General features: G+C 48.6%; 1 protein-coding gene across 1 annotated transcript in view; it reads right to left on the reverse strand.

The window, feature by feature from the left end:
- The window catches only part of GRID1 (glutamate ionotropic receptor delta type subunit 1), a 702,359-nt gene that overhangs the window by 467,405 nt on the left and 210,669 nt on the right, over positions 1-24,285 (reverse strand). The window contains exon 4 of the mRNA XM_074339722.2: positions 13,999-14,204. Coding sequence (XP_074195823.2) covers positions 13,999-14,204 — 206 coding nt within the window. The remainder of the gene's footprint in view (positions 1-13,998; positions 14,205-24,285) is intronic.

Raw genomic sequence — 24,285 nt, forward strand, 5'->3', positions numbered from 1 at the left:
CTGTATCCCCAGTGCCTAGAACAGGGCTTGGTCCATATTAGTTCCTCAGATTAACATTTGATCCATTTGAAGCCAAGCAAACTGAGACCTGCAGAGGCACAGGAGTGGCCTACAGTCAGTCATGTAGGATGCAACATCCCAGGGGAACCTGGTCTGAGCTGTGTTCGGGCATTTACTGCCTTGGGCTATGGGCTCACTTGTCATGTTTCTCTAAACCATATCTCATTTCCAGGAAGGGACCAACCTCACCTCTCAGTTGCTTCCCCGGAACTCAGAAAGAGCTGTACAGAGTAGGTGCTCAGCAAGGCACCAACCGCATCACCGGGCTTTGAAGAAATTGCCCAGTTCCCTATATCATACTCAAGAACTCTCCAGGACCCTGGAAAGCTACAAGATCCACAGAGAGAAAGCTGCCATCCCTTGGATAAGTAACTAGCCATAGCACCGTGGAGATTGTTAGGGGCACAAACCAATAACAATGACTCTCTATCCAAAGAGGTGACCTTCATAAGCTTGGTTGGCATTTAATGTGCACTTTGAACAATGACCAACAACTTCCTTCAAATACAAAGAAGGATCCCAAGGCCTCTTTAGTTTTAGGCCACAGAAGTGTGATATGAAGGAGACGTCATCATTCAGGAAGCGTTACAGGAAGACGCATACATTATGCAGCCGCTGTGGCTTGAAGACCTCCACCTTCAGAGGTCTACCTGTGGCAAGTGTGGCTACCCTGCCAAGCGGAAGAGAAAGCATAACTGGAGTGCCAAGGCTAAAAGACGAAATACCACTGGGACTGGTCGAAGGAGGCACCAAAAATTGTATACCGCAGAGTGAGGCATGGATTCCGTGAAGGAACAACACCTAAAACCAAGAGGGCTGCTGTTCATCTTAAGGATTTCAACAATTAGTCGTGCAATAAATGTTCTGGTTTAAAAAAAAAAAAAAAATTTTCTTTTTTTTTAAAAGAAGGATCTTAAGGCAGGTCGGCAATGTCAAGAAGAGTACTGAATGCACAAAAAATGAGAGTGATACTTGGAGGATGCAGGACAGAAATAGTCACTCTTAGGAGCACTACACAAAATCCGATTGCCGATTCTTAGTGAGAAAGACCTGGGAAAGGAGAACAGGGCTCATATCACGCCCTTCTCATATTTAGTATGCTTAAGTTGATCGTATATGAGCAATAAATCTGACGTTGTCACTCAGCAGTCTGAAGCCTTATCAGCCTTGCCACAGGCAGAGTTGGCCAACAGAGAGCTTCAAATTGTGTATATAATTGCAAACATTTAAAACTTAAGAGATTTCACAGTCAAGTCCAGATTTTCTACTCCTCTTAAGACACAGGAAGCAGTGGCGACACCAGGTCACACCAGGCCATCCCCTTCAGGGAAGGATGTGCCCACAGTTGCTATAGGCTCAGTTCTTCTTACAATCCATCTGCTCTAAACTTCAATGTTCCTGCCTGAATGTCATGGGCATTCATATTTCTGGCTTGTATTATACCTGGCTGGAATTCCAAAGGGTGGCTTTAGCCATTCTTATCTAATACGTCGGTTACCTTCAAAAGCCTCAAGTTACAGAATTATCCAAGAGTGGTTCATAATGTTGCCAAGATTGGATGGATCCATTTTACTACTGCAGAGCAGTGAGAGAACAGCAGATATGCAGCCCCCTTTCCCATTCTGCTGTGTTAGGCATGGAGCTGTCTCCAACTGGGTGCTCACAAAAGGGCACCCAATTCTCTTGCTCATAGTTTTTCCTGACTGTGAAGTTTCTCTCCATTTAAGCTGGCTGCTCTTTGGAGGCAGGCTCCATTTCTTCTCCCCTAAAGCACCAGAGCATGGCATCCGGGGACAGGGGCCCATTCCATCTTGGTGGTGGCTGGCCACCTCATGGCTGGCCACCTGAAGGAGTCATTTTTTAATTAGTTTCAGGTGTACAAAAAAACATAGTGATGAGACATTTACACCCCTCACAAAGTGATAACCCCACCAAGTCTACTACCCCTGACATTGTACATAGCTATTACAATACCATTGACTATATTCCCTGTGCTTTACTTTACATCCTGTGAATACATTTTTTTAAATTACACTTGGCATTCAATATTATTTTATATTAGATTCAGTTTTACAGAGTAGTGGTTAGGCATTTATGCAATTTATGAAGTGATCTCCCTGATTAGTCTAGAACCCATCTGACACTATACATAGTTTATACAATTTTATTGACTATATTCCCCATGCTGTATTTCACGTCACTGTGACTATTTTGTGGCTACCAATTTGTACTTCCTAATCCCTTCACCTTTTTCGCCCACCCCCCAACCCCCTTCCCATCTAACAACTATCAGTTTGTTCTCTATATCTATGAATCTATGTCTGTTTTATTCATTCATTTATTCTGTTCTTTAGATTCCACAAATAAGTGACATCATATGGTATTTGTCTTTCTCGGTCTCACTCATTGCACTTAGCATAATACCCTCCAGGTCCATCTATTGTGTTGCAAATGGTAAGATTTCATTCTTTTTTATGACAGAGTAATACTCCATTGTATAAAAGGTTGGACAATTAAGTTCGGGAACTCATCCTAGAAAAAGTGCTACATACCTCACTGCTGAAGTTCTCCCCTTGGGAAGCTATGCACTGACGTCAGTGCCTAGTCCACCCCTCAAAGCAATTTTGGAACTCTTTTCCTGGAATGGCCATCAGAGCTGTCATCATATTACCCTTGATGTACTGAATGTCGTCAAAATGTCTTCCTTTCAGTATTTCCTTTATCTTTGGGTAAAGAAAGAAGTCATTGGGGGCCAGATCAGGTGAGTAGGGAGGGTGTTCCAATACGGTTATCTGTTTACTAGCTAAAAACTCCCTCACAGACAGTGCCATGTGAGCTGGTGCGTTGTCGTGATGCAAGAGCCATGAATCGTTGGCAAAAAGTTCAGGTCGTCTTTTTCACACAGCCTTTTCAGCACTTCCAAATAGTAAACTTGGTTAACTGTTTGTCCAATCAGTACAAACTCATAATGAATAATCCTTCTGATATATATAAAGGTTAGCAACATTGTTGCAACAAGCTCATGAACTTATTAGCTATGGGTTTGTCATATATGACCTTGATTATGTTGGGATATGTTCCCTCTATTCCCACTTTGCTGAGAGTTTTCATCAAAATGTATGCTACATTTTGTCAAATGCTTTTTCTACATCTTTTAATATAATCATATGCTTTTTACTTTTCATTTTGTTTATGTAGTGTATCACATTAATTGATTTGCAGATATTAAACCAGCCTTGCATACCAGGAATGAATTGAACTTGGTCATGGTGTATAATCTTTTTAATATATTTCTAAATTCAGTTTGCTAATATTTTGTTGAGGATTTTTGCATCTATGTTCATTAGGGGTAACAGCCTATAGTTTTCTTTTCTTGTAATGTCTTTGTCTGATTTCGGAATCAGGGTAATGGTAGCCTCGTAAAATGAGCTTGGGAGCCTTCCCTCCTTCTGGATTTTTGGTAATAGTTTGAGAATAGATGTTAATTCTTTTTTGAATATTTGGTAAAATTCATCTGTGAAGTCATCTGGTCCAGGACTTTTGTTTGTTGGGAGCATATTGATTACTGATTCAATTTCATTAGTAGTAATCCGCTGGTTCAGATTTTCTGTTTCTTCTTCATTCAGCCTTGGAAGACTGTATGCTTCTAGCAATTTATCCATTTCTTCTAGATTTTCCAATTTGTTGCATATAGCTGCTTGCAGTATTTTCTTAACATTTTTTATATTTTTGTGGTGTCCATTGTCACTTCTCCTCTTTCATTTGTGATCTTCTTTATTTGAGTCCTCTCTCCCTTTTTCTTCATGACTCTGGTTAAAGATTTGTCAATTTTATCTTTTCAAAAAGCAGGTCTTGGTTTCATTGATCTTTCATACTGTTTTATAGCCTCTATTTTGTTTATCTCCACTCTGGTTTTTATTATTTCCTTCCTTGTGCTCACTTTGGGCTTTGTTTGCTATTCTTTGTCCAGTTCCCTTAGGTGTAAAGTTAGACAGTTTATTTGAGCTTTTTGTTATTTCTTTAGATAGGCCTGCATTGCTATGAATTTCCCTCTTAGGACTGCTTTCACTGTGTCCCATAGATTTGGGGTCATTGTGTTTTCATTTTCATTTTTCTCAAGGCACGTTTTGATTTCTTCCTTGATCTCATTGTTAAACCATTCACTGTTTAGTAGCATGTTATTTAGCCCCTGTGTGTTTGTGTGGTTTTCAGGGTTTTTTCCTTATAATTGATTTCTAGTTTCATAGCATTGTGGTAAGAGAAGATGCTTGACATGGTTTCGATGTTTTTAAATTTATTAAGACTTTTTTCGTGGCCTAACATGTTGTCTATCTTGAAAAATGTTTCATGTGCACTTGAGAAGAATGCATATTGGACCACTTTGGGGTGAAATACTCTAAAAATACCAATTACATCCATCTGGTGTAGTGTGTCATTTAAGGCCACTGTTTCCTTGTTGATTTTTCTGAAAGATTTGTCCATTGGTGTCAATGGGGTGTTAAAATCCCCTACTATGATTGTGTTACTGTCAATCTCTGACTTTATGTCAGTCAGTATTTATTTTACATAATATATTAGGTTGTCCTATGTTAGGTGCATAGATGTTTATTAGGGTTATGCCCTCTTGTTGGATTGACCTTTCATCATTATGTAATGTCCTTCTTTGTCTCTTATTATAGTCTTCATTTTAAAGTCTATTTTATCTGATACAGGTATTGCTACTCCAGCTTTTTTCTCATTTCCATTTGCATAAACTATCTTTTTCTAGTCCTTTACTTTCAGTCTATGTGTGTGTTTCGATCTGAGGTGGGTGTCATGAAGATAGCATATGCATAGGTCTTATTTTCTTATTCATTCAGCTACTGAAGGAGTCATTCTTACTTGAAGAGTAATTCTGAAGCCAGAAAACACCAGGGGCCCTCCCATCTTCTATCAGCCCAGCCACCAGCAGTCCTGAGAAACAACTAGCAGCTGTGCCCATTCCTACCAGCCAGTGCCAGCCCAGGCGGGAGATGCCCTGAGCACTCCTGCCCTGCTCCTGGCCAGGGCCTGCATGTGCCCAGGCAGCCTCGGCAGCCACACAGGGCACTGAGATGTCCTCTCCTCCCCTGTCCCCATGGAATCCTATGTTCACTCCAGCCAAGTACTGGGCTGAGAATCTAGTCCTCAATCCCAGCTGGGTTTGCTGAGGGCCACAAGTACTTTGTCACTTTTAGTTAGCCCCATCTCTCCCTACCCAGGTGCACCCTGCATCTGGGTTTCCTCACTTGGCTCCAGTAGCTATATTTCCTGATACGGACTGAGTGGAGCCGTCCTTCTGCCAGGCTGGCCGCAGCAGTGCTCCTCTGAGGGACTGACATTTCCGCCCTTGACCCCAGCAGCCAACATCAGTTCTACCATCTCAGTCCAACACCACCTACACACAAAGCAAAGATATTATTATCCCAGCAAAGACCAGTAAACAGGCTCAAAACGATGGCACCGAGAAGGAGCAGGGATCTGACTGTGTGTCTATTTGCCCCAAAGGCAATGCTCCTTCCTCTGTGATGCCAGAAGCTCTAACCCCTGAAGAAGTATCATCGTGTCCCCAAATGAGTATCTGAAAGCCTCAGCTTTTCTCTGTGAAGAAGGGAATAGGTGAGGTGTGGGAAGGAGGACAGAGAGGAGGAGGGCATGCTCAGGCCTTCTCCCCTGTCTCGTTACTGCAATTAAAGTGCTCTAGTCCTGCCTCTCCTGTATGGAAGGTACCCAACACCTGCCCTCGCCCCTGCCACAGTACCAAGGCTTTGTGGATGGGGCTGAAAGAGGCATGCATGTTTCTCCTGGTAAACATTTCCTTCAGTGTTCTATTTCCATCTGTTCTTTTCTCTCTCACCTTCACACTGGTCTCCCACAGCAGCTCCTTTCTCCCCAGTCTCCATGGCGCCATCATGGAGCACAACCCCAGTCCCTTGCTTTCTCCCTGACATCACTCATGGACACAGATACTGAAGATGCATGGGAAATGCACTGGGCGGAGGGAGGCATCATGCCACTCCTGCAGAGCAAACAGCTGAGAAGTGAGTATTAGACATGCCTGTTAGCAGTCCATGAACCATGCCTACTTCTCTCCTTCAGTCAATCAACCCAGCAGCCGGTCGCCATGAGAATCCCTGATGTCAACCATTTGCACGTTTTAAAATTTGGAATGTTGACCTTACCCAGAGTCACAGAAGACTTTTTGTTGTTCTCAATGCCCTCAGTGCCCTGTATCTTTATGTTTTGTAGACTCATCCATCTCCCCATTTGCACAGCAGTTATTGGGCACCTTCTGAGGGTCAGCCCTATATCAGACACTGAGAGAGAAGAGGGGACACCTACACCCCAGATTGCTCCCTATCCTTATTTCTTAGAGTAACCTTGTGAGTCAAGTACCATAAGCTCAACTGTACAGATGGAGAAGCAAAGTTGAGACAGCCACATGGTGAGGAAGTGAGACAGGAGCTGGAACTCTGCCCTTTTCTGCCCACTAACCACACCATGGAAGGGTTAAGTAAAATGCCCTCAGACTCACTGGTGACCCGAGGGTCCCATGGAAGTTGCTCTTCCAGTTGCCAAGGAGAGAGGCACTGACAGTCTACCTATCCCTCACATCTCTGCGGGTGTGTTGGTGGACATAGGACCACGGCGGGGGAGAGGTCCACGTTCTCCAGATAAATTCTCAGAAGCGTCCAGTCCACCTTCCCCAACCCACCTGCTCCTCACTGGTGATAATCATCAAGTTCACCCTTCATCGTACTCTAGGAGGAAATGGGCTTCCTCTCGACCTGCAAGGGCAATAAGCTTCCTCCTCCCAGTGGCATGTAGTGGGGAGTTGGCTCTGAGCCAAGGAGCTCTGATTCACACCACAGCTCTGTCACTTTATCTGAGGGAGGAGGAGCAAGCAAATCCCTGGGTCCCCCAGGCTCCAGTGCTCTGAACAGCCCTTCCCTTCCAGCATTGCTGGGAGATTAGGTGAGTTAGTGGGTCTAAATAAGGGAGCTTGATAAATAAAGGCCTGCTCCATCTCTCCCTCTGTTCCATATCCTCCTCCTCACCACCCTCACCCCAAAGTTGAGCAAGGTTGAAAATAAGTAAGAAAGGAGGTCACTCACAGACCTGTGAGCTGTCTGCTTCTTTCCAGGAAGCCCATCTGCACACTAAGGTGTGGTAGATAGATTACAAAATGGCCCCAGCTCACCAGCTTTTACTGTATCTACACCCTTTGCAATGTGACTTTGCAGTTCCCCCAAGAGCAGTTTCCAGAAGTCTCCCCCATACTCCTTCAATCTGGGCTGACTTCATAGCTTGCTTTGACCAAAAGATTGTGACAGAAGCAAAGAGGCACCAGGTCTGAGCCCAGACATCGAGTGGCGCTGAGCAGTTGGCATTTGCTGTCCTGGACCCCGTTGCTGCCATATGAATAAGTGTGGGCTAGCGTCCCTGATGCTGAGAGACCTACAGCTCTGTCACCCCATCACCATAACTTACAGCCAACCAACCACCATCCTAACCAGCCAGCCCCCAGTGAGTGACCAGCTGACCACAGATGCATGAGCAAGCCCAGACAACATCAGTCAAGTCTGAGCCAGGTCTGCTGACGAGGGGTATCATAAGTAACAACAAATGCTTACTATTTCACAACACTGAGATTTGTGGTATTTTGTTACACAGCACCAGCTCACTGATGCAGAGGTTTCCCTTCTCCAAGCCAACTGGCAGCTCAGGCACAAGTGATAGGTGATCAAGGCCCAGTTCCTGTTGGCACAAGGCAAGGGCTGCATTTGGGAGCATGCAGGAGATGACACCCGATGTGGGCTGCATGACACAGTTTCTCTGAGTTGAATTTGTGCCGGCTTGGATAACCTTGCCTCACCTTGCCTCTGTTCACATCTCCGGCCCTCCTCTGCCACTGGTTCCCCACCCAGCCCTTTCAATCAACAAAGGGCTGACTCACCACCTCTGGGAAGCCCCCCAAGCTGAACACCCTGGGGGATCCCAGAACAGACAGGGTAATTGAGTCATTTGTGTGCTGCAGGCTGTTGCCTTTTTTGAAACAGCTATTTTTCATGTCTGCTGCTTTCCCACCAAAGGGGCTACCTGTTAATAAACCACAGAGACTCCCACAGGGAGGAACTGACACTTCACGGCTATTTAAGGACCCATAAAGGAAGGAGAGAACACCAGGAGTCTCCCGCCCACCTGCAGGTTCACAATCCCTCTCTTTAACCCCAGGAAGGAGTTCACAGACCTCCCAGATGGCTGAGTAAGGCCTTCCTGGTCCCTGAGCCCAAGAATGGGGTGGCATGATTCAAGACATAATTCGAAATTGAAACAGTAATCAACCAAAACAAACACCAGAAGGTCCAGCAACATTCGGCATTTTCCCTTGATGAGGGCTTCGATGCCCCTTTGAAACATCAAAAAAAAAAAAATCAAACATTAAATTTGCTCAAAACAATTGGGTGTCCCTGCTTGGCCAGAGCATGAAAAATGTGTTTAGTCTGCCCACTGGGCAATCGAGCTTCCAAAGAATGTTTGCATGGGGCAGAGGTCAGAGCGCCTGGGTTCCATCCACTTGCCAATCATTGTCCACAGGACCCGAAAAGGCGATTCACAAAGATGAACGTGCCCCAGCTCCTGCCCTCCCATGCTCCCGGGTCCCAGGGGGAGCGAGGCACAAACAGATGAGTACAGCACAAGTGGTGAGTGCCATGCAGGGCCTGGGATGGGGGTGGCAATGGTGATGTGCTGAGGGTGTGACAGGCCCCCAGGATGTGAGTGTGCTAGGGGGGCAGGGGAGGCAGGATGCACAGAGACCAAGACGAGAGCTGGGCGGTGCCCCGGGAGGGAGCCCACCATGCCTTCCCCAGCATGCCTGAGATTTGGAAAGAGGAGAGGAGTGTGGGGTCAGAGAAGGAAGGAGGCAGCGTCCATGTGGCCTAGGGAACACAGCTCCAGCAGACAGCCCCCTGCTACCTTCCCCGTCGCAGCCAGGCCCGTTGAGTACCATCGAGATCCAACCCTGCCAGAACAAACACTAGAGATCATCTCTTCCTCATGATCTCAGTTCTAAGAATTTCTAAGGGAAAAAAGAAAGAATTTCCCTAACGCGGAGCACTTTTGCCAAAGTATTAAGGTTTTAAAATCCGCTAACAGGATAGAATTCAATGCAAATGTGGGGCCACCTTTAAAAACGAATCTTCTACAATGATAGTAATTTAAAATATTCTAATAAATGATAGTCAAATAGCACAGAATTATCGTGGCACTGAGTGATAAAGTCATCTGCCAAAGATTTACCATGGTGGAGTGACAAATATTTGCATATATCATGGGGGACAACAGGACACTCTAATCACTTAATTCACCTTTGCTATCGATGTATCTAAAAGCACAGTCCTTATATTCAACGTCACTCACTGCAGCAGACTGAGAAGCAAGGATGGAAGCCTGCACTTAACCCAGGCTGTTCTTCTAGAAAGGGTTCAATGGCCTCCAGCCACAATCCTTGCCCAGGAAACCAGCCTGGGTGGAGGTGACATGGATGTTGGGAGTGGCCCTTTCCACCTTTGTCCCTTCATATTAACCTACTTTTTCCCAGCCTAGGTGAAAAGTAACCCCCACTCCCAGAACAATGAAAAGCTGTCCTACCAACATGCTGTTCCCTGCATATTCTCTCTCCATCCTTCTCACTGCAGAAAGAGATCAATGATATCTGTCTAACTGCAAAAGTAGATGTCACCTGCTGCAACTATCACTTAAAATAGCTTAAAATAGTTTACTTTTTATAGTGAAACAAAAGAGACAGGAGGGAGAAGAGAGGAAGAAATAAAGAGGCTATAAAAGGAAAGAGGGAAACCTAAGCACAGCTAGAGACAAGGGCACAGAAATGACAAATGAGAGCAGAAAGGACAGTGTCCTGGAGTGCCCTGCACATGCCCACAGGAGGCCTCAATGGATGAGAGCTTTGAGGCACGCCTTCTTGGCAGCCACTGGGAAAGAATGCCCAGAAGGACTATGGCCGTGGTGTGTGGGGAACCTTGTGTTCCCAGCCAGCACTGGATATGGTTCCCGATTCGTTGTAGTTAACAAATTCATACTGGATGGATGGACGATTGGGAGGATGGATGGATGGATGGATGGATAGATGATAGATAGATGATAGAATCTCCTCCAGGAAGATAAGATGAAGTCCAAGACCAAAACTAACTGTGAATTTGAGAGCTCCCCATCAAACCTGACCTGGAGAAGAAAGAACAGTAAGACATACATACCTCCCAACAGCCCTGGGGCTGTGGTTATGGAATGCTCTGTAGGCCATCAACCTCAAAGACCCTGAAAAGGACCCCAAGAACAAGCCAGTCCTGGATTCCCTGCTCTGGAGTAGGGACCCCCTCTCTATTCACATCCCAGCCTCAGCTTCAGCCACTCCCCACCCCTCCTGCCCACTGCTGCAACCACATGACACACAAGTCCCTGGATACAATGGGGCTCTCTGACCCCTCTCCCTGCAGGCCCACCTTAGCTATGGAGTTCATGAAAGTTCATTCCTGTAGACCCACCCACAGTGTCACCTACTCCAGGAAGCATCACTGACCCTCTGGCCGTCCCTATTTCTCCCTGTCCAGAGGGCATCACTCCATCCTCAGTGCTCTCACAGGAGCTGGTCCACACCTCTGCTTTTATAGGAAAAAGGGTCTGTTTACACCTTTGTGCTCCCCACCAAGCTGGGAGCACCATGAGAGCAAGGACAATAGCTTTAGTGTCCAGCACAAAACTTGGCACAGCACTCAGCTTGTTAAATGCTGGAGAAATGCAAGAAGGAATCCCTGAGCAGAAGGGAGAAGGTTCCAGCAGCCACAGGCAGGAGTCCCAGGAGTACAGCCTCTGCCCTCAGGCCTCCCAGCAGCTGTCACCATGGTCACTTAAGGACTTCCATGGCCCTACAGGGAGGAGAGGACACCCACATTCCCACATCGCCTGGCTGGTGGTTCAGGCTGACAGGCTGCATGAGGATAGCATCAGGGGTGATTTTCATGCCCACTGAAGCCCCGCTTAGCAGCCAGCAGTCAGAGAAGAATCGAGGCCCAGCTGAGGATAGAAAGAGTCTCACTCACTTCCCAGTTAGGGGGTGATTGTAAAGCACCCCCGGCCCTCACTCACAGAGCTCCAACACTGAGCCCAGAGCAGAGCAGCATTCCTACTGGAGGAAGAGCTCCCTCCATGGCCTGTGCCCTCAGCAGCCCCCAAGAGCAGCCCCACGATGGGCTCCAGGACTGGGGCCAAGAGACCAGAGTGCTGTCCCATAAAATGGGATCACAGAGAAGCTGGTGGTGCACAGGGCCCCCAGGCCAAGCCCCCCACAGTGAATGGATGTGCCCTGGATGTTCGGAGGAACGGAGGCTCCCAACGCAGCACACTGACAGCCGGGAGGGTCCTGGGCAGCCAGGTCTGTGTCATGCAGAATTTATCACTAATGACAGTATAAGTGCCAGTTTTCCCAACAATTCCATGTAGCAAAATGTAAAAGATTCAAGCAAAGCCGGTTTCTTGCGGGGACGACATCCCCAGGTCTCTCTAGGGGACCTGCTGGTCTAGCCAGCCATACAGGTAATACAGGTCATGTTCACCTCCAGAGTCCAGCTCCCTTCCCCTACCAATGCACCATACCTAGATGCACTAAAATTTTTTCAGCAGAAGCGCCCTACAAACCTCTGCCAGACCCTGGAACCATACCTTCCTCCATGAAGCCAGCACGGCCATGTTTTACCCACAGCAGTCACTGAAATACCATGTACTTTCTGTGTCATCCCTGCAACATGGCAGAGAAGGCTCTGGAATGGGTCCAATCTGGATGTGTACTCTAATCCCCTGGTGGCTACCTGCATGACCTTAATCAAGTCCTTTAACTCTTTCATCTTCAGTTGCTTCATTTGTGAGGCAAGAGGATTAGAGGAGGCACACAAAGGGTCAGGCCTCTGGTGGGCATCCCAGACATGATGGTGCCCCCCACTCCCGATGGGACCAGAGACCAAGACTCTGACTAGCTAGAGCTGAAGGCAATGAAGCCCAGATGCCATTCTTCCCCACAGTCTCCGGCCACTACTCCCAGGGGCTTGTCATTCTTTCCCGAGAGGCCACTGCAGGGGCATCCCCAGCTCTGTAGCATCCAGGAAAGCAAAGATTTTGCAAACACAATCTAGGGGAAAGAGAGGGCAACCAGCCAAAGCCAAGCCAAGCTTATCCAATACTGCAGGAGTTTGCATAATTAACCACTCGGAAATAATATCCTTAGGCCATTCTTGGTTCTGCGTTAAATCCTTGAAGGGCCTAGGAAGAGGGGAAGGGCTGAATTCTCAGGAAGGGAAATGATGAACGTGTACCGTGAAAAGAGAACGGATGCTTCTTGAGAAGCAACGTGCCAAATGCTTTATCGTATCTGTCATCTCCTTCATTCTTACTTGATAGATGAAGAAATTGAGGTTATGAAGGTGAAGCAAATTACCTAGGGCCACATAATAATAAGTGGGGGGCTTGACCCCAAATCTGTGTAACTCAGAAACCAATATTCTTCCCAGTTCTAGGCTTAACGGCAGATCAGGGGCAAGGAAGACAGGAAGCAAGGAGAGGAGGCAAGGGATTGGTGAGAAAAGAGAGGGAGGAGGCTGGCAGCAGAATTAGCAGACACCATCACTGGAGCTGATTCCGGCTAGGGAATTTAACAAGGAGAAAAGCTTTCCTATGAGCAGACACTGCGGGGAACATTCTGGGAAAGCCTGGACATATTAGGGCTGCTAATCCAGGGCTGCCCATGACTGGCCTGAATCCCTGCCTACAGGAAAACATGTTCCTGTGAAAATGCCGAGTGCCGACAGGGCATCACAGCCTGGCTGACCACCGCTGTATCCAGAGCCTGATTAGCTGAGAGCATCAGGGCTGCCGGCCAATTGCACCAAATTAAGCATTCCGAATTTGAAGTTCTCCAGCACTGGGCTTCGTGCTGGTTCCTGATGCATGAGGCAGCATTTTGAGTAATAATTAATTAGACGGGAAAGCAGAATAAGCAAGCTTATTACTTTGCTTTCTTATGAAATTAGTATAATTCTGCCTTTCACTTCGTTTTACTTTCATTCAGAGTGGACCAACCAGGTGAGAGATTGGAGGGGAAACCGCAGGGAGCATTCGGCCACCCTGTGCCCCCTTCAGCCCATCCCTGCTTCCAGGCACACCACACCCCCTGAAACTAACCCAGGCCAGAGAGAAACCTGCCAACTCCACCTTGTAACCTCTGCCATTAGACCACCAGGACTGGCACCAATCCGCCAGCTCACAGAGTATTTCCAGTTGTCTGTTCTGAAACTAATGAATTATTTGTTAAACCAGGTGGGCCTGTCTTCATCAGAAGGGCCTAACCCCTCAAACAGGTGTTTTGTTTTGTTTTTTAAATCACTGATTAGCCCATGCACCAAAAAAAACAAGCCGATGCACCATGTAGTATCATTTGGTGATATGCAACCAACACCTCTTCCAAGTGCTAACAAATCCCCAGGCAGAGCTGCCCACCTCTACAGAGAGCTGGAAATTTATTTTATCCCTAGAGGATTACACCTGTCAACAAAGAGAAGAAAATTAAAAGGAAAAAAAAAAAAAAAACCAGCCTGAGTTTTGCCTCAGAAATCTCTGGCAGTGACTTGTACACAGGCTTCCCTCTAGTAGCCCCCAACCTCTCAGCATCTGGGCAGGTCTCGGGTCACCTGCTGAGGGCCAATCAGGAGCCAAGTTGTGCTCGGTGTCCCCCAGGGGTCCCCACATCAGTGTCGGCCATGCATGACGAGTAGACTGTGCTTGCAGTCCATCTGAGCCACCCGCGTGGAGTTCTGGGTAGCCAGTCCTGTGGCCACAGGCCCCACCACCTACCTCGTTGATGAAAGAGTGCGCCCCCTGTGGGCTGAGCAGCAGAATGGCACGGCGCAGTGTGTCCCGGTAGCGGTTCAGCTCCTCAGTCTTCATCGTGGTGAAGAGGCTAGTGAACACGTGGCTGATGTTCTTGTCCACCTTTTGTAAAGAGACGTCAAGGCCCAGCCGCGAGGCCTGGTCCAGAAAGCTCTGGAGCCCACGGATATCTGAGCAGTGGGAGAAGAGGAGGAGAGAACCATCTTTAAGGGGAAAAGGACGGTGGAGGGTGGAACTCCAACACTCCCCACCCAGTACAGACCACCACCCAAAGCCAGGGCTCAAGTCTATCTCAGTGGTCCACTGAATGGAGGCTGGAAGACACTGATTTAGTCCCAACTGCCCTCACCAGCACCCAACCGCGGGTGTCTCCCACTGTGGGGAGCGTTTTCTGCCACTCAACAGGTCCTATGGCCAGACAGTGGCCTCGTGATGAGCTCCCTTTCTCTCTCTCTTATTTTCACCCGAAGGCAGTGAAAGTTCTGGCAGTTCTGGCCTCATGGCTACATGTGCTGGTGGTCCCTGTCCTGCTCCCTGGTCCCCCACCTTCCTCCACTGCCTATGGCCGAGGCTCCTCGACCCTCAGCGGCTATCTAAGGCCACTGACTGCCCTGCCTGGAGCAGGCCCAGCCTCGGCCCCTGTCCTTTGACTGAACAGCCTATGTCCTCACACCCCAGCCCTGAGTCTTGGGATCCTGTCTTGTTCTCAGGACCTGATTTTCCTGGATGAAACACTCCTCTACTCTCTTTCCAGCCAGGTAATTCACCCTAAGTCCAACCAGAATGTCACATCCTGACTAGTTCAGGAGTGAGCAGATGGTCCAAGACAATGCACTGAGTGCCATCCCAGCACCTGGGAGACAGGCCTGCTCCTTCCCCCATAGTCGCCAAGAGGACAGGGTGCAAGCCCAGGGTGGGAGAGGGCTTGGGGAAGCTGGAATCAATTACCAGGGGACGGGTGTCCAGAAGGAGCCTGGAGCCCGATCATATCGCATATTAGTACAAACCTAGTGTTGTGAGCTAAGGAGGCTAAATATGTTTTTTAACCAGAGCCCAAATCTCTCAGCAGCAGCCCTCCATAAGCCATCTGGCTTCCCCAAAGGGAGACCTGCCCAAGAATGGAGCCAACAATGAGGCAAGCAGTTCCCAGCCTGAGACCTGGACCTGAGGATGTTATGTAAGCCTCTGGGTTCATCTATGTCTGAAGCCTGTTTCTCCTGGATTTTTCAGTTCCATGAGCCAAAGAATACTTTTTCTTACTAAGCCAAGTTGAGTTGGATTTCTGTCACTTGCAACCCAAAGTTTCAACCCATAAGCACTTTTTCATAGCTTGGGATGTTTCCTTCATCTGGCCCATATCTGCATTCCAGCTCCAAAAAACAAGACCCACACCTGAGCCACTCCCTCTCAGGGATACTCTGGGCCTGCCCAGATCACACAAGCTGCATTCTCCCAGTGCCTGGGATACCCAGGGGCTGCCACAGGCACGCCCTAGCCCAAGAATCAAATTCAAAGTAGACAGTGTTAATTCAGCCAGATGTTTTTCCCAACCAGGTCCTCTCCCAAACTTCCACTTCATGCCCATTCCATAAATTTCCAGAGTTCCACATGTGCCAGGCTCCGTGCGAGCTGCTGCATGGTCCCTGGGTTGCCTGTCTTGCCAGAGGACAGGCTCACGAATAAGTATAGTCCCAGCTGATCGTGACAAGAGTGGTGATGGAGAAACACACAGTGCCAGGGAGGAGAGCAGGATTCCATGGTGGTCATGATTGGAGTGCTGGGGGGGTCTATGCAGGGGGTCCCTACACCCGACCACAAGGGGAAGCTCTGGAGTAGGGTCTAAATACCTGCCATGGACTCATACACTTAGCGTTTACTATCATTCCTTAAACACTCGGGCAAATAACCCATGCACTTTGTGCCTCGTTTTGGTCATCTGTAAACTGGGGACGAAAGTCACCGACTACCATTTTCATAGGATTGTGAAGACCCACAATGTTTGAAGATACCACCTGCTTGTGCCTTAGGGGCCTGTGCCTGGGAAGCACAGAGAGATCACCTCCGTATGGCCCGTGGGGAGGGCACAGCAGTGCCCAAATGAGAGCCCACCTAGAGATGGCAAATGCGTGACTGATATTCAAGCCAGTGGAACCTGTATTCCAGTCCAGCCAATTGTGTCCATCAGCAGTCTGGCCCCTGGATCACAGACAGGTGCCCAGAGCTACTTGCCTTGCAAAGCACGGGGACCTCAGTGCTGCTCTGCCCACCAAGGCAGGCAGAAAGAAGGCGCCAGGTAGCAGGATGGGCCCTCCTCACCTAGTGAGGAAAGGTGACCGAGAGAGGACCACACAATGCCTTACTCCTGTCCCAGCACCGAGGGCTCCCAACACACAGGTCGCAGGCTGTCAACACCCCTCGGATTCCCAGAGAGGCCGGGCAGTCCCCATCAGCCTGTTTGGCCCCTGGAGATCTGCAGCCCCAAAGCCTCTCAAAAGAAATTTTGAAGAGGTTCTTTGGTGCTTCTTCACCAATCAGGGAATGGCAGGGCAAACCTGCAGAGATGCCTCAAGGAGCAGAAGTGCAACAGGGGGAGGGGACCCCCAACTAGAAAAATTCAGGGCTGGTGTCAAGCCCAGCCCCTCCCATTCCTGAGCACAGCACAACTCACACCTGCCAATTCTGAGTTTGAACATCCCAGCACTGAGCAGACACCAATGCCCAAACCAGCTCCTGTGCTGAGCAGGCAACAGCTGTCCAGCTGTGCACAGGCCGGTATCACCCTCGATCTAGGCTGTCCAATACAGCAGCCATGAGGCACATGGGGCTATTCAAACTTAAACTTAAATTCATTAAAATTACATAAAATCACACTTTCAGTTCTTCGGTCACACTAGCCGCATTTCAAACACTCAGTAGCCATGCAGGGCTGGCGGCTACCGTGTTAGACAGCACAGATATAGGTCATACATGATGGATCATCACAGAAAATTCTACTGCATGGCACTACCTGTGAAACTGTCTTTAACCAGCACGGTGTAAATGATGTCCCCACATATGGGCGATTGGCTGCATTCAAGCCCCCTAGTAATGGCCTTCTTCTTTCTACCTCTTAACCTGTCACTTTGAAGACCCTTCCAGCTCCCACTGTGAGTTCAGCCACACAACCTGCTTTGTTTCACAAGACAGTTATAACTTGGCATAAGCAGAGGTTTGAATAAATGTTTACACATTTCTGTCTCTGCACTTGGGCCCTGCCACCACGATGAGGACACTGCCGGACCAGCCTGCTGGCAGGATATGGATACACATTACGAAAAATCAGGTCGACCCCTGGCAGCCCCCCCAGCCACATGCCAGCTGAATTCAGGTGCACAAGTGAGTCCAGAGTGGAACTGCCCAACGGATCTACAGATTCATAAATAATAATAAATGACGATTGTTCTGAGCCACTAAGTTGGGGATGGTTTGTTTCTAAGCAGTACCTAACTGACAGACCAAGTTCATCAGATGCATTATACAGTCCCCATGCCGCTGGCCAGATGGGGCTGAGTGGGAGCCAGTCAAGGCAAACACTGGGGGCTTCTGCACTCTATCCCTTAGGCTGGGCACCAACAATCCTCACTCCCCATGACCCGGGCTCTGACCTACACCTGAGCACAGGGGACAGGACAGTGAGAGCCTCCTGGGACACACAGGAAGGTGGCACCCTGAGACATACCCTCTACTAGCTCCCACTCCTCTTCCAGTGCCTTCCAAGACCATTTCGAGTCTTTGCAGTGGCAGAGACTGGCCATGTCTGTACAGGAGTGCTTTCTGCACATTTACGTGAGCACGTGCTCAAGGAGGGCTCTGGCCCTTCTCTGTGCGTGCCCATGGCCCCACAAGTCTGGTAGGGCTCCAGGGACCTCACGCATCACACCAGCATGGCTGGTCCTCTCAGGCTGGGGGAGAAGTCCCCTCAGTCCCTTCCCTGTGGACCCCCAGCCCCAAACCATCTCAACCCAAAGGGCTATTTCATTACCTAGGGCACAGGAGGTGCCGGGGTGGGGAGGGGTTAACAACTGTCTGGGGACCCACATGGAGAACACAAGCCCTCAGAGCCCCTGCACGTCCTCGGCTGCTGCATTTCTGCCTTCTTGTGGGGCAGCCCCTGACGGAGCATCAGGGAGAGTTTAAGCTTCCTGTCAGCGCTGGATCCTCACACCTACAAAACGTGACGCAGGCTGAAAGCAAGACTCCTGATGGGCCACTGGCCCTGGCTACAGCCGCCTGCTCCCACCGGGCTGAAAAGGTCAGCTCACGGCCTCTGAAGCTCTTATTCAGCTGCACTTAGGGAAGGCCAGGGTCAGAATAACAGTTGAGAGCATAATGCCACAAATAACTTTGTAAACCTCCAGGCCATTCCCCAGGAATGGGGCCAACGAAGCCTGCTTCTCCAACAAAGTCCTTTTTTTCTTATAGGAGACTGAGTTTGCAATGCCACCCTACTCTCTCCCCCAAGAAAGCCAGCTATCCACTGCTGTCCCCCAGGAAGGGAGAACTCTCCAAGAAGGTAGATTAGGGGCAGAGCTGGGGCTGTTCCCATAGGCTGCAGAGTGGGCACCCCAGTAGCCACCTTGGTCCCCACGGAGTTGTGGATTTCGGCCCAGGGCCTCCCCTGTGCAGACTGGCCGGCCCAGTCCACCATGCTCGTGTAGCTCTCCAACCAGACCCACCTCCACTGGGGAGGGAACTGATGGAGCCACACCGGGCCCCATTCCAGGAAGGGCAGGAGAAGGCAAAGGTCCCATGGCTTTCCGAGGCAGTGAGGGGAGGCAAGGACCACGGAAAACAGCATCAGTCACTCACAGGACTAGGGAGCGGTGTCCTGCTCCCCAGGAAAGGAGGCAGCTCAGAGAACACAGGCAGGTCCATTCCTATGACCACCCACGTCACGCTGTGCCACAGCTCCCGCAAAAGACAGGAGATCTTCCTCTCTCTTTGTCTTTCATGTGTCTCCAGAGCACCTAGCCTGTAACCACCCATCGCTGAAGCCCTCTCCTCCCTTGGCTGCCAGAAACAATGTGCTCCTTCTGCTCCCACCTACTTCCCAATCCCCTCCCCTCACACACTCCTGGTCACATTCCCAGCTAATCCCGGGGATCCTTCCTGCTGCCCATTCCATCAGTCAGGCTCAGAAGAACTGGCCAAGGGCTCTCCTCCAACATCACTCGAGCCCATCGCCATGATCCCCTCCCAGGTTCCGGCACCATCAATTCCTCGCTGGGCCTTCTGCACCAGCCTCCTACCAGGGCCCCCTGACCCTGGGGTCCACCTCTCCTATGCATTCAGCCAAGATGCTTTCTAAGTTCATGTCTGCTCATATATAGCCCTCCTCTAAAACCTTCCATGAAAAACACAAGTTTATTTTAAAATTGCCAAGAAATTAATATCCTCAAAAGCATCCATCAATCACAAACAAGCCTTCTAGAGACTTTATTATTGTACATAAATAAACTCCACACATCTTAGCCTGGTATGTAAGAGAATCTCTGATCCCAGTAGCTTTTTCTGTTTTTGTGTCGCCATCACCTACTTCCATCACCACCGCAAACCATACACCCAAGCTTCAGAAAAAGAAACTCTTTGCCCTCCCCTGGACATTACACACACACACACACACACACACACACACACACACACACACACACACACAAACCCCATTGCATACTCTCCACTGGATGCTCCCAATTTGAAATTTGCAGAGCCCAACCTCTCCATCTAGACCCAGATGAAATCACACCTCTCCTCAGAAGCCATCCCTGAGCCAGAGTCAGAATCCATGCCTCCTCGAGCTTCATAACTCGAGGACCTGAGAAGCAGGAACTAAGTCTCTCTGATTTCTCCACCCCACCCCACCCCCACCCAAGGCCTAACACAGAGTCGGGGGCAGTAAAAGTTTGTGGAATCAAACTGAACCATATTAAGAACCAGTCTGAAGCACAGTGTAATTCCAGCAACCACACCACGGTCACATACCTGATGGTGGCAAAGTCCTACTGCAAGGAATTGGAATTGGGCAAAAGTTTTTTTCCAAAATCTAAGGTCATACCTGTGACTTTCCCACTGCTCCTTCTGAAAAAAAATCAGATAGTCGCTGGGTATTTTAAATACATTCTTTCGGAAAAGTAACTGAAACGAAAGAACACATTTCAAATTGCTTCCTCTACTATTTTCCATTTCCAAACCAGGTCCCAGACCAAAGAGTACTGATGAAGATTTTAGCCTCTGTCATACATGCATACACTATGTATGTATGAAATCTGCCGCCTCACACCCAGTCGGAGCTCACGGTTACAAGTGTTTGGGAATTATTGGCTGATTTTCCAAAATCTGAGACACAACTTGGATGCAATGGACTTTTTGGAAATTTCTCTTATCTGGCCCCCAAAGAGATGTTTTGAATTTCCTCCTAGATGTTGTTTACCCAAATTCAAGTTCATTCCCAAGAACTCTGCCTAGGCTCCCCTCTTCCTTTATTGCCCACTCCCCTCCCCACCACTAACTCAAAATGCCACGATGTTTGCCACAAGCACAGAACAGCTACAGAACCGGTGTGTGATGGCGGCTGGGTCTGCAGGTGAGGAAGCCGCCAATCATTTCCAAGAAAAGAGATCGCAAAAGAGATCACGTGGTTCCAGTCAATAGTAATACCCTTCCCTCTGCTCAGAACCCATTTGGTGCCTCACCTGCCAACCTGGGCTGCTCAGCTCTGCATCTCCCTTCCTCTTTTTATCCCTTCCTGCCTTCCATCCTTTTTTCCTTCCGTCCTCTGATATTTCCGATATTTCCAGAGCACTGTTCTGGGCCAGGCCCTAGGCTGTGCACAGAGCAGCAGAATTTTAACACTTCATAGCCCTGTCCTCAAGGAGCTCAGGCCTACTGGTAAGACTGAGCCTGGAGCAGAGAGAGGCTCCCCTCTGCCATTTACTGAGCATCTCGTATGTGCCAGAATGTGTTCCATTTGCAGGCTGCATTTCACAGATGGATTAACTCGTTGCAGTCAATCCACGCAGGTGTGATAAGGCACATCTCTATGGGAGGCAGGTGGGCACAAGGAAGTCCTACCAGAGTTCAGCGAACAGAGGAGCAGAGATGGGCAGGAGTGGCACATCCGGCAAGCTCGCAGTAAAACAGGCAGCAGGCCTGTCCGTTGTGGGGTGACAAGGTCACCCAGAGCGAACGCCCACAGGGCCCAGGTGGGGGCTGGCTTCAGGTAATTGGGAAGACCCTCTGGTGGTACCCTACCTTCCTTGGGGGCACCGTGCCACCACTCTATGTCATTTTGCTGAGGGTCCATCTGGGAGGGAGGCTTTCCCTGGCCTAGTCACTGGACAACAGTCATGGCCAAACTGGCCTTGGGAATTCCAGAGGGACATTCCATCTCTAATCCCTCCAAAATCCCTGCTCTCTGTATTAACCACATCTTTCATTTTCTGTGTTCTGATGCTTTGACATCTGGGGCCTTGCCCCTGCAGAGTTAGCCAACTCCTAAAGAGAGCAAACAATTCACCACAGAGCACCTCTTTCATACACGAACCAACCACTCTAGAGTCCACATCCGATCAATCTCCTCTGTCAACTCTCACACTTTGGGCCACTATTCACCTGCTCTAATCTCCCTAGGGCCAAGTACCAGATGACTTAGGAGACCCTATGCCCCAGAGAGCACTGAAATGATTCAAACTGGCCAATCCTAAACCTGCTTACCCTGCCTCGCCTGCATGCTTTGCAGCAGAAACCACAGTAGAGGCTCTTGCCCATAGTTTCCCTCTCTCTCTGCCTGCTGACCAACCCTGGGGCTTCCCCAGGTGGTCCCCATGGTGTGGTGCTCCCCATCCTCCTGGGAACTGTGAGTAACAAACTATTTTTTCAGTGGCAGTGCTCTTCTGCTATGCTGGCCTTGCTGATCAGAATACCTGAGTAATAATAAATCACCCTCCCCTGTGGTGACCTGGGATGCGGCTTAGGGAGGGGCACACAGCAGCCCCACTGGCCACATGCCCCCGGGAGCACAGAGTAAGCGCAGGCCTGGGTTTGAATCCCACCCTCAGCAGCCAATGACCTTGGGACTCTCTGAGTCCATTTCTTCATCTGCAAAATAGAGCTAACCCCAGCTTCCTCGTGGGAGCGCTGCAATCCTGCAGAAAGGGATTCTATCATCACTACTATACATCACTACTGGCACAGTGCAAAACACGTTCAGTGGCTGTCAGCACCCTTCCAACATTCTCATCAGCACTGAGAACACTCCCAAAAGGGTTCCCAATGAACAAATCATCCCGCTTGTTCTAGAGGCTCATCAAGAAGGGAGGTGCCATCCTGACAATCGGATGACACAATAGAAGACTAAAAAGGTCAGTTCTCCCTTTAGTGATAATGGAAATTCCAAAATTGTAAAGTGACCAAAGGGGAAGGTGTGTCATTGAAAACTCTGAGAAAGAGAACAAATTTCTGCCCATAATAGAGGCCCATAATATCCAGGAGCCATCTGCTCCAACAGGTTTCAGAACCAGCCAGGAAAGCCTATGAGAGCAGATTCCAGAAAGGGGAATGGGTTGTCTAGATAATTCCTCGTGAGCACATCTGCACACATGTTATGTGCACACACATGTCATTTCAGACATAGGGGTGATCCCTACCCACACCCCCTGCCTGGAGCCCTGGAAATGGAGGGTGTCACCTGATCATAACGTGTTCATTTCTCCCCAAGCTTAGTTCCTTTCAATTTAAAAAACAAACAGAAGGGAAAAACACGTTAAATAATCAGGCTGGAAGATCGAGATTAAAAACAATTTAAAATAAACGTCTACTCTGGCACTTTGGAAAAAACATACCACGCTGCATTAAGTGCTTTGAATTAAGTAAATTACACCAAGTAACTAATTTACATAATGATCAAAATTTGCATTTTACACATGTTATGATGAAAATGGGTTTATAAAATAATTCTTCACCAACTTCTCTTCCAAGTTGGACTCCAGTATTTGGATAAAATTCTGAAGTGTTGATCTGCTACTGTCTTTCATGTTTCAAATCTCTGGTTCCTTCAATATATCTTTTTTAATCTGGCAAGTCCCTCATTCCCATTGTAATAAACAGTCCCTTTGATTTGCAATTCCCTTCAGTCAACTGAGTGAGATCATTTTCTTAAAGAATCCGTAATATGCTAATGATTCTTAGGATTTTCACAAATAAAGTTTTATATTCCTGTCACCTTTCATTTCGTAGGTATTTGGTATTGATTTTAGCAGTTGTTCTTCCAAGATTGTAGGGTTGGTTTGCAAAGTCCTGCAGCTCTCGATGCCATCTTTTTAGGATGAGGACTCAGAATGGCCTGTTTCTTAACAGGAGTCTCTCCTGAGCCAACAGGCCCCTCAGGGAGGAAGCAAGACCCTGCCGGGCTCGCCCGCAAGAGACTGGCCTCCAGCACCGAGAGGCCACTCTATGCCTTCAGGTCCTTGGGGCCCAGCAGGTAAGCCCGGAGCTGCTGGGTGCGTACATGCTTCATTTCTTTTCTGCTTCTCCAGAGCCTGTGAGGAAAGGATAACCATCCCATTTTACAGTTGAGTAAACCGAAGCCCAAGAGGTTGGGTACCTCCATCAGTACACACAGCTGACAAGAGGAATGACCCACAGTCATGCTTTAAGAAAGTTCTGTTTAGTTTCCTGGATTTCTCTCTAATTTAAGAGCCAGAAGCAAATCTAGAAAAGTGATTTCCCAGTGTTTACCCAAAACAGCCACATCTGAATTTCCAAGAGGGCTCCAAAGCCAATGACTTTGACTTTTGTTAAAGCCACAGATAAATGACCTCCCACCTGTGGCGGGACAGGACCTATGTCACAGATGGTAAGGCTAATAGAACAGTCATAACAGCACTTGCTTATTACGGTCTGACTGTGGGAGCAGTATGCCAACATCTTGCATGTATTGCCTCATTTAATCCCCAGGACACCCTGACCTATGGCCCGAAGTCATCCAGCTAGTTAGAGGCAGGACTGGGGTTCAAACCCAGGCTTCTGATGCCAGAGCCAGAGCTTTTTACCCATATTCGCCAGCCAGCCGGAGGCACCTGGGCAGGGATGGGAAGTAGGGAGGTCAGCAACCCCAGTCGTGTGCAAATGCTGAGGCTCATCTGAACCTCAAGCACCAGCAGGGATGTGCCAGCTTATGCCCATTGCACAGATAAGTCTGGGCTCAGAACAGAGCTG

This window comes from Rhinolophus sinicus, chromosome 15 (genome assembly GCF_057876585.1).
Source record: "Rhinolophus sinicus isolate RSI-liver-muscle chromosome 15, RSI-T2T, whole genome shotgun sequence".
NCBI classification, from domain to species: domain Eukaryota; kingdom Metazoa; phylum Chordata; class Mammalia; order Chiroptera; family Rhinolophidae; genus Rhinolophus; species Rhinolophus sinicus.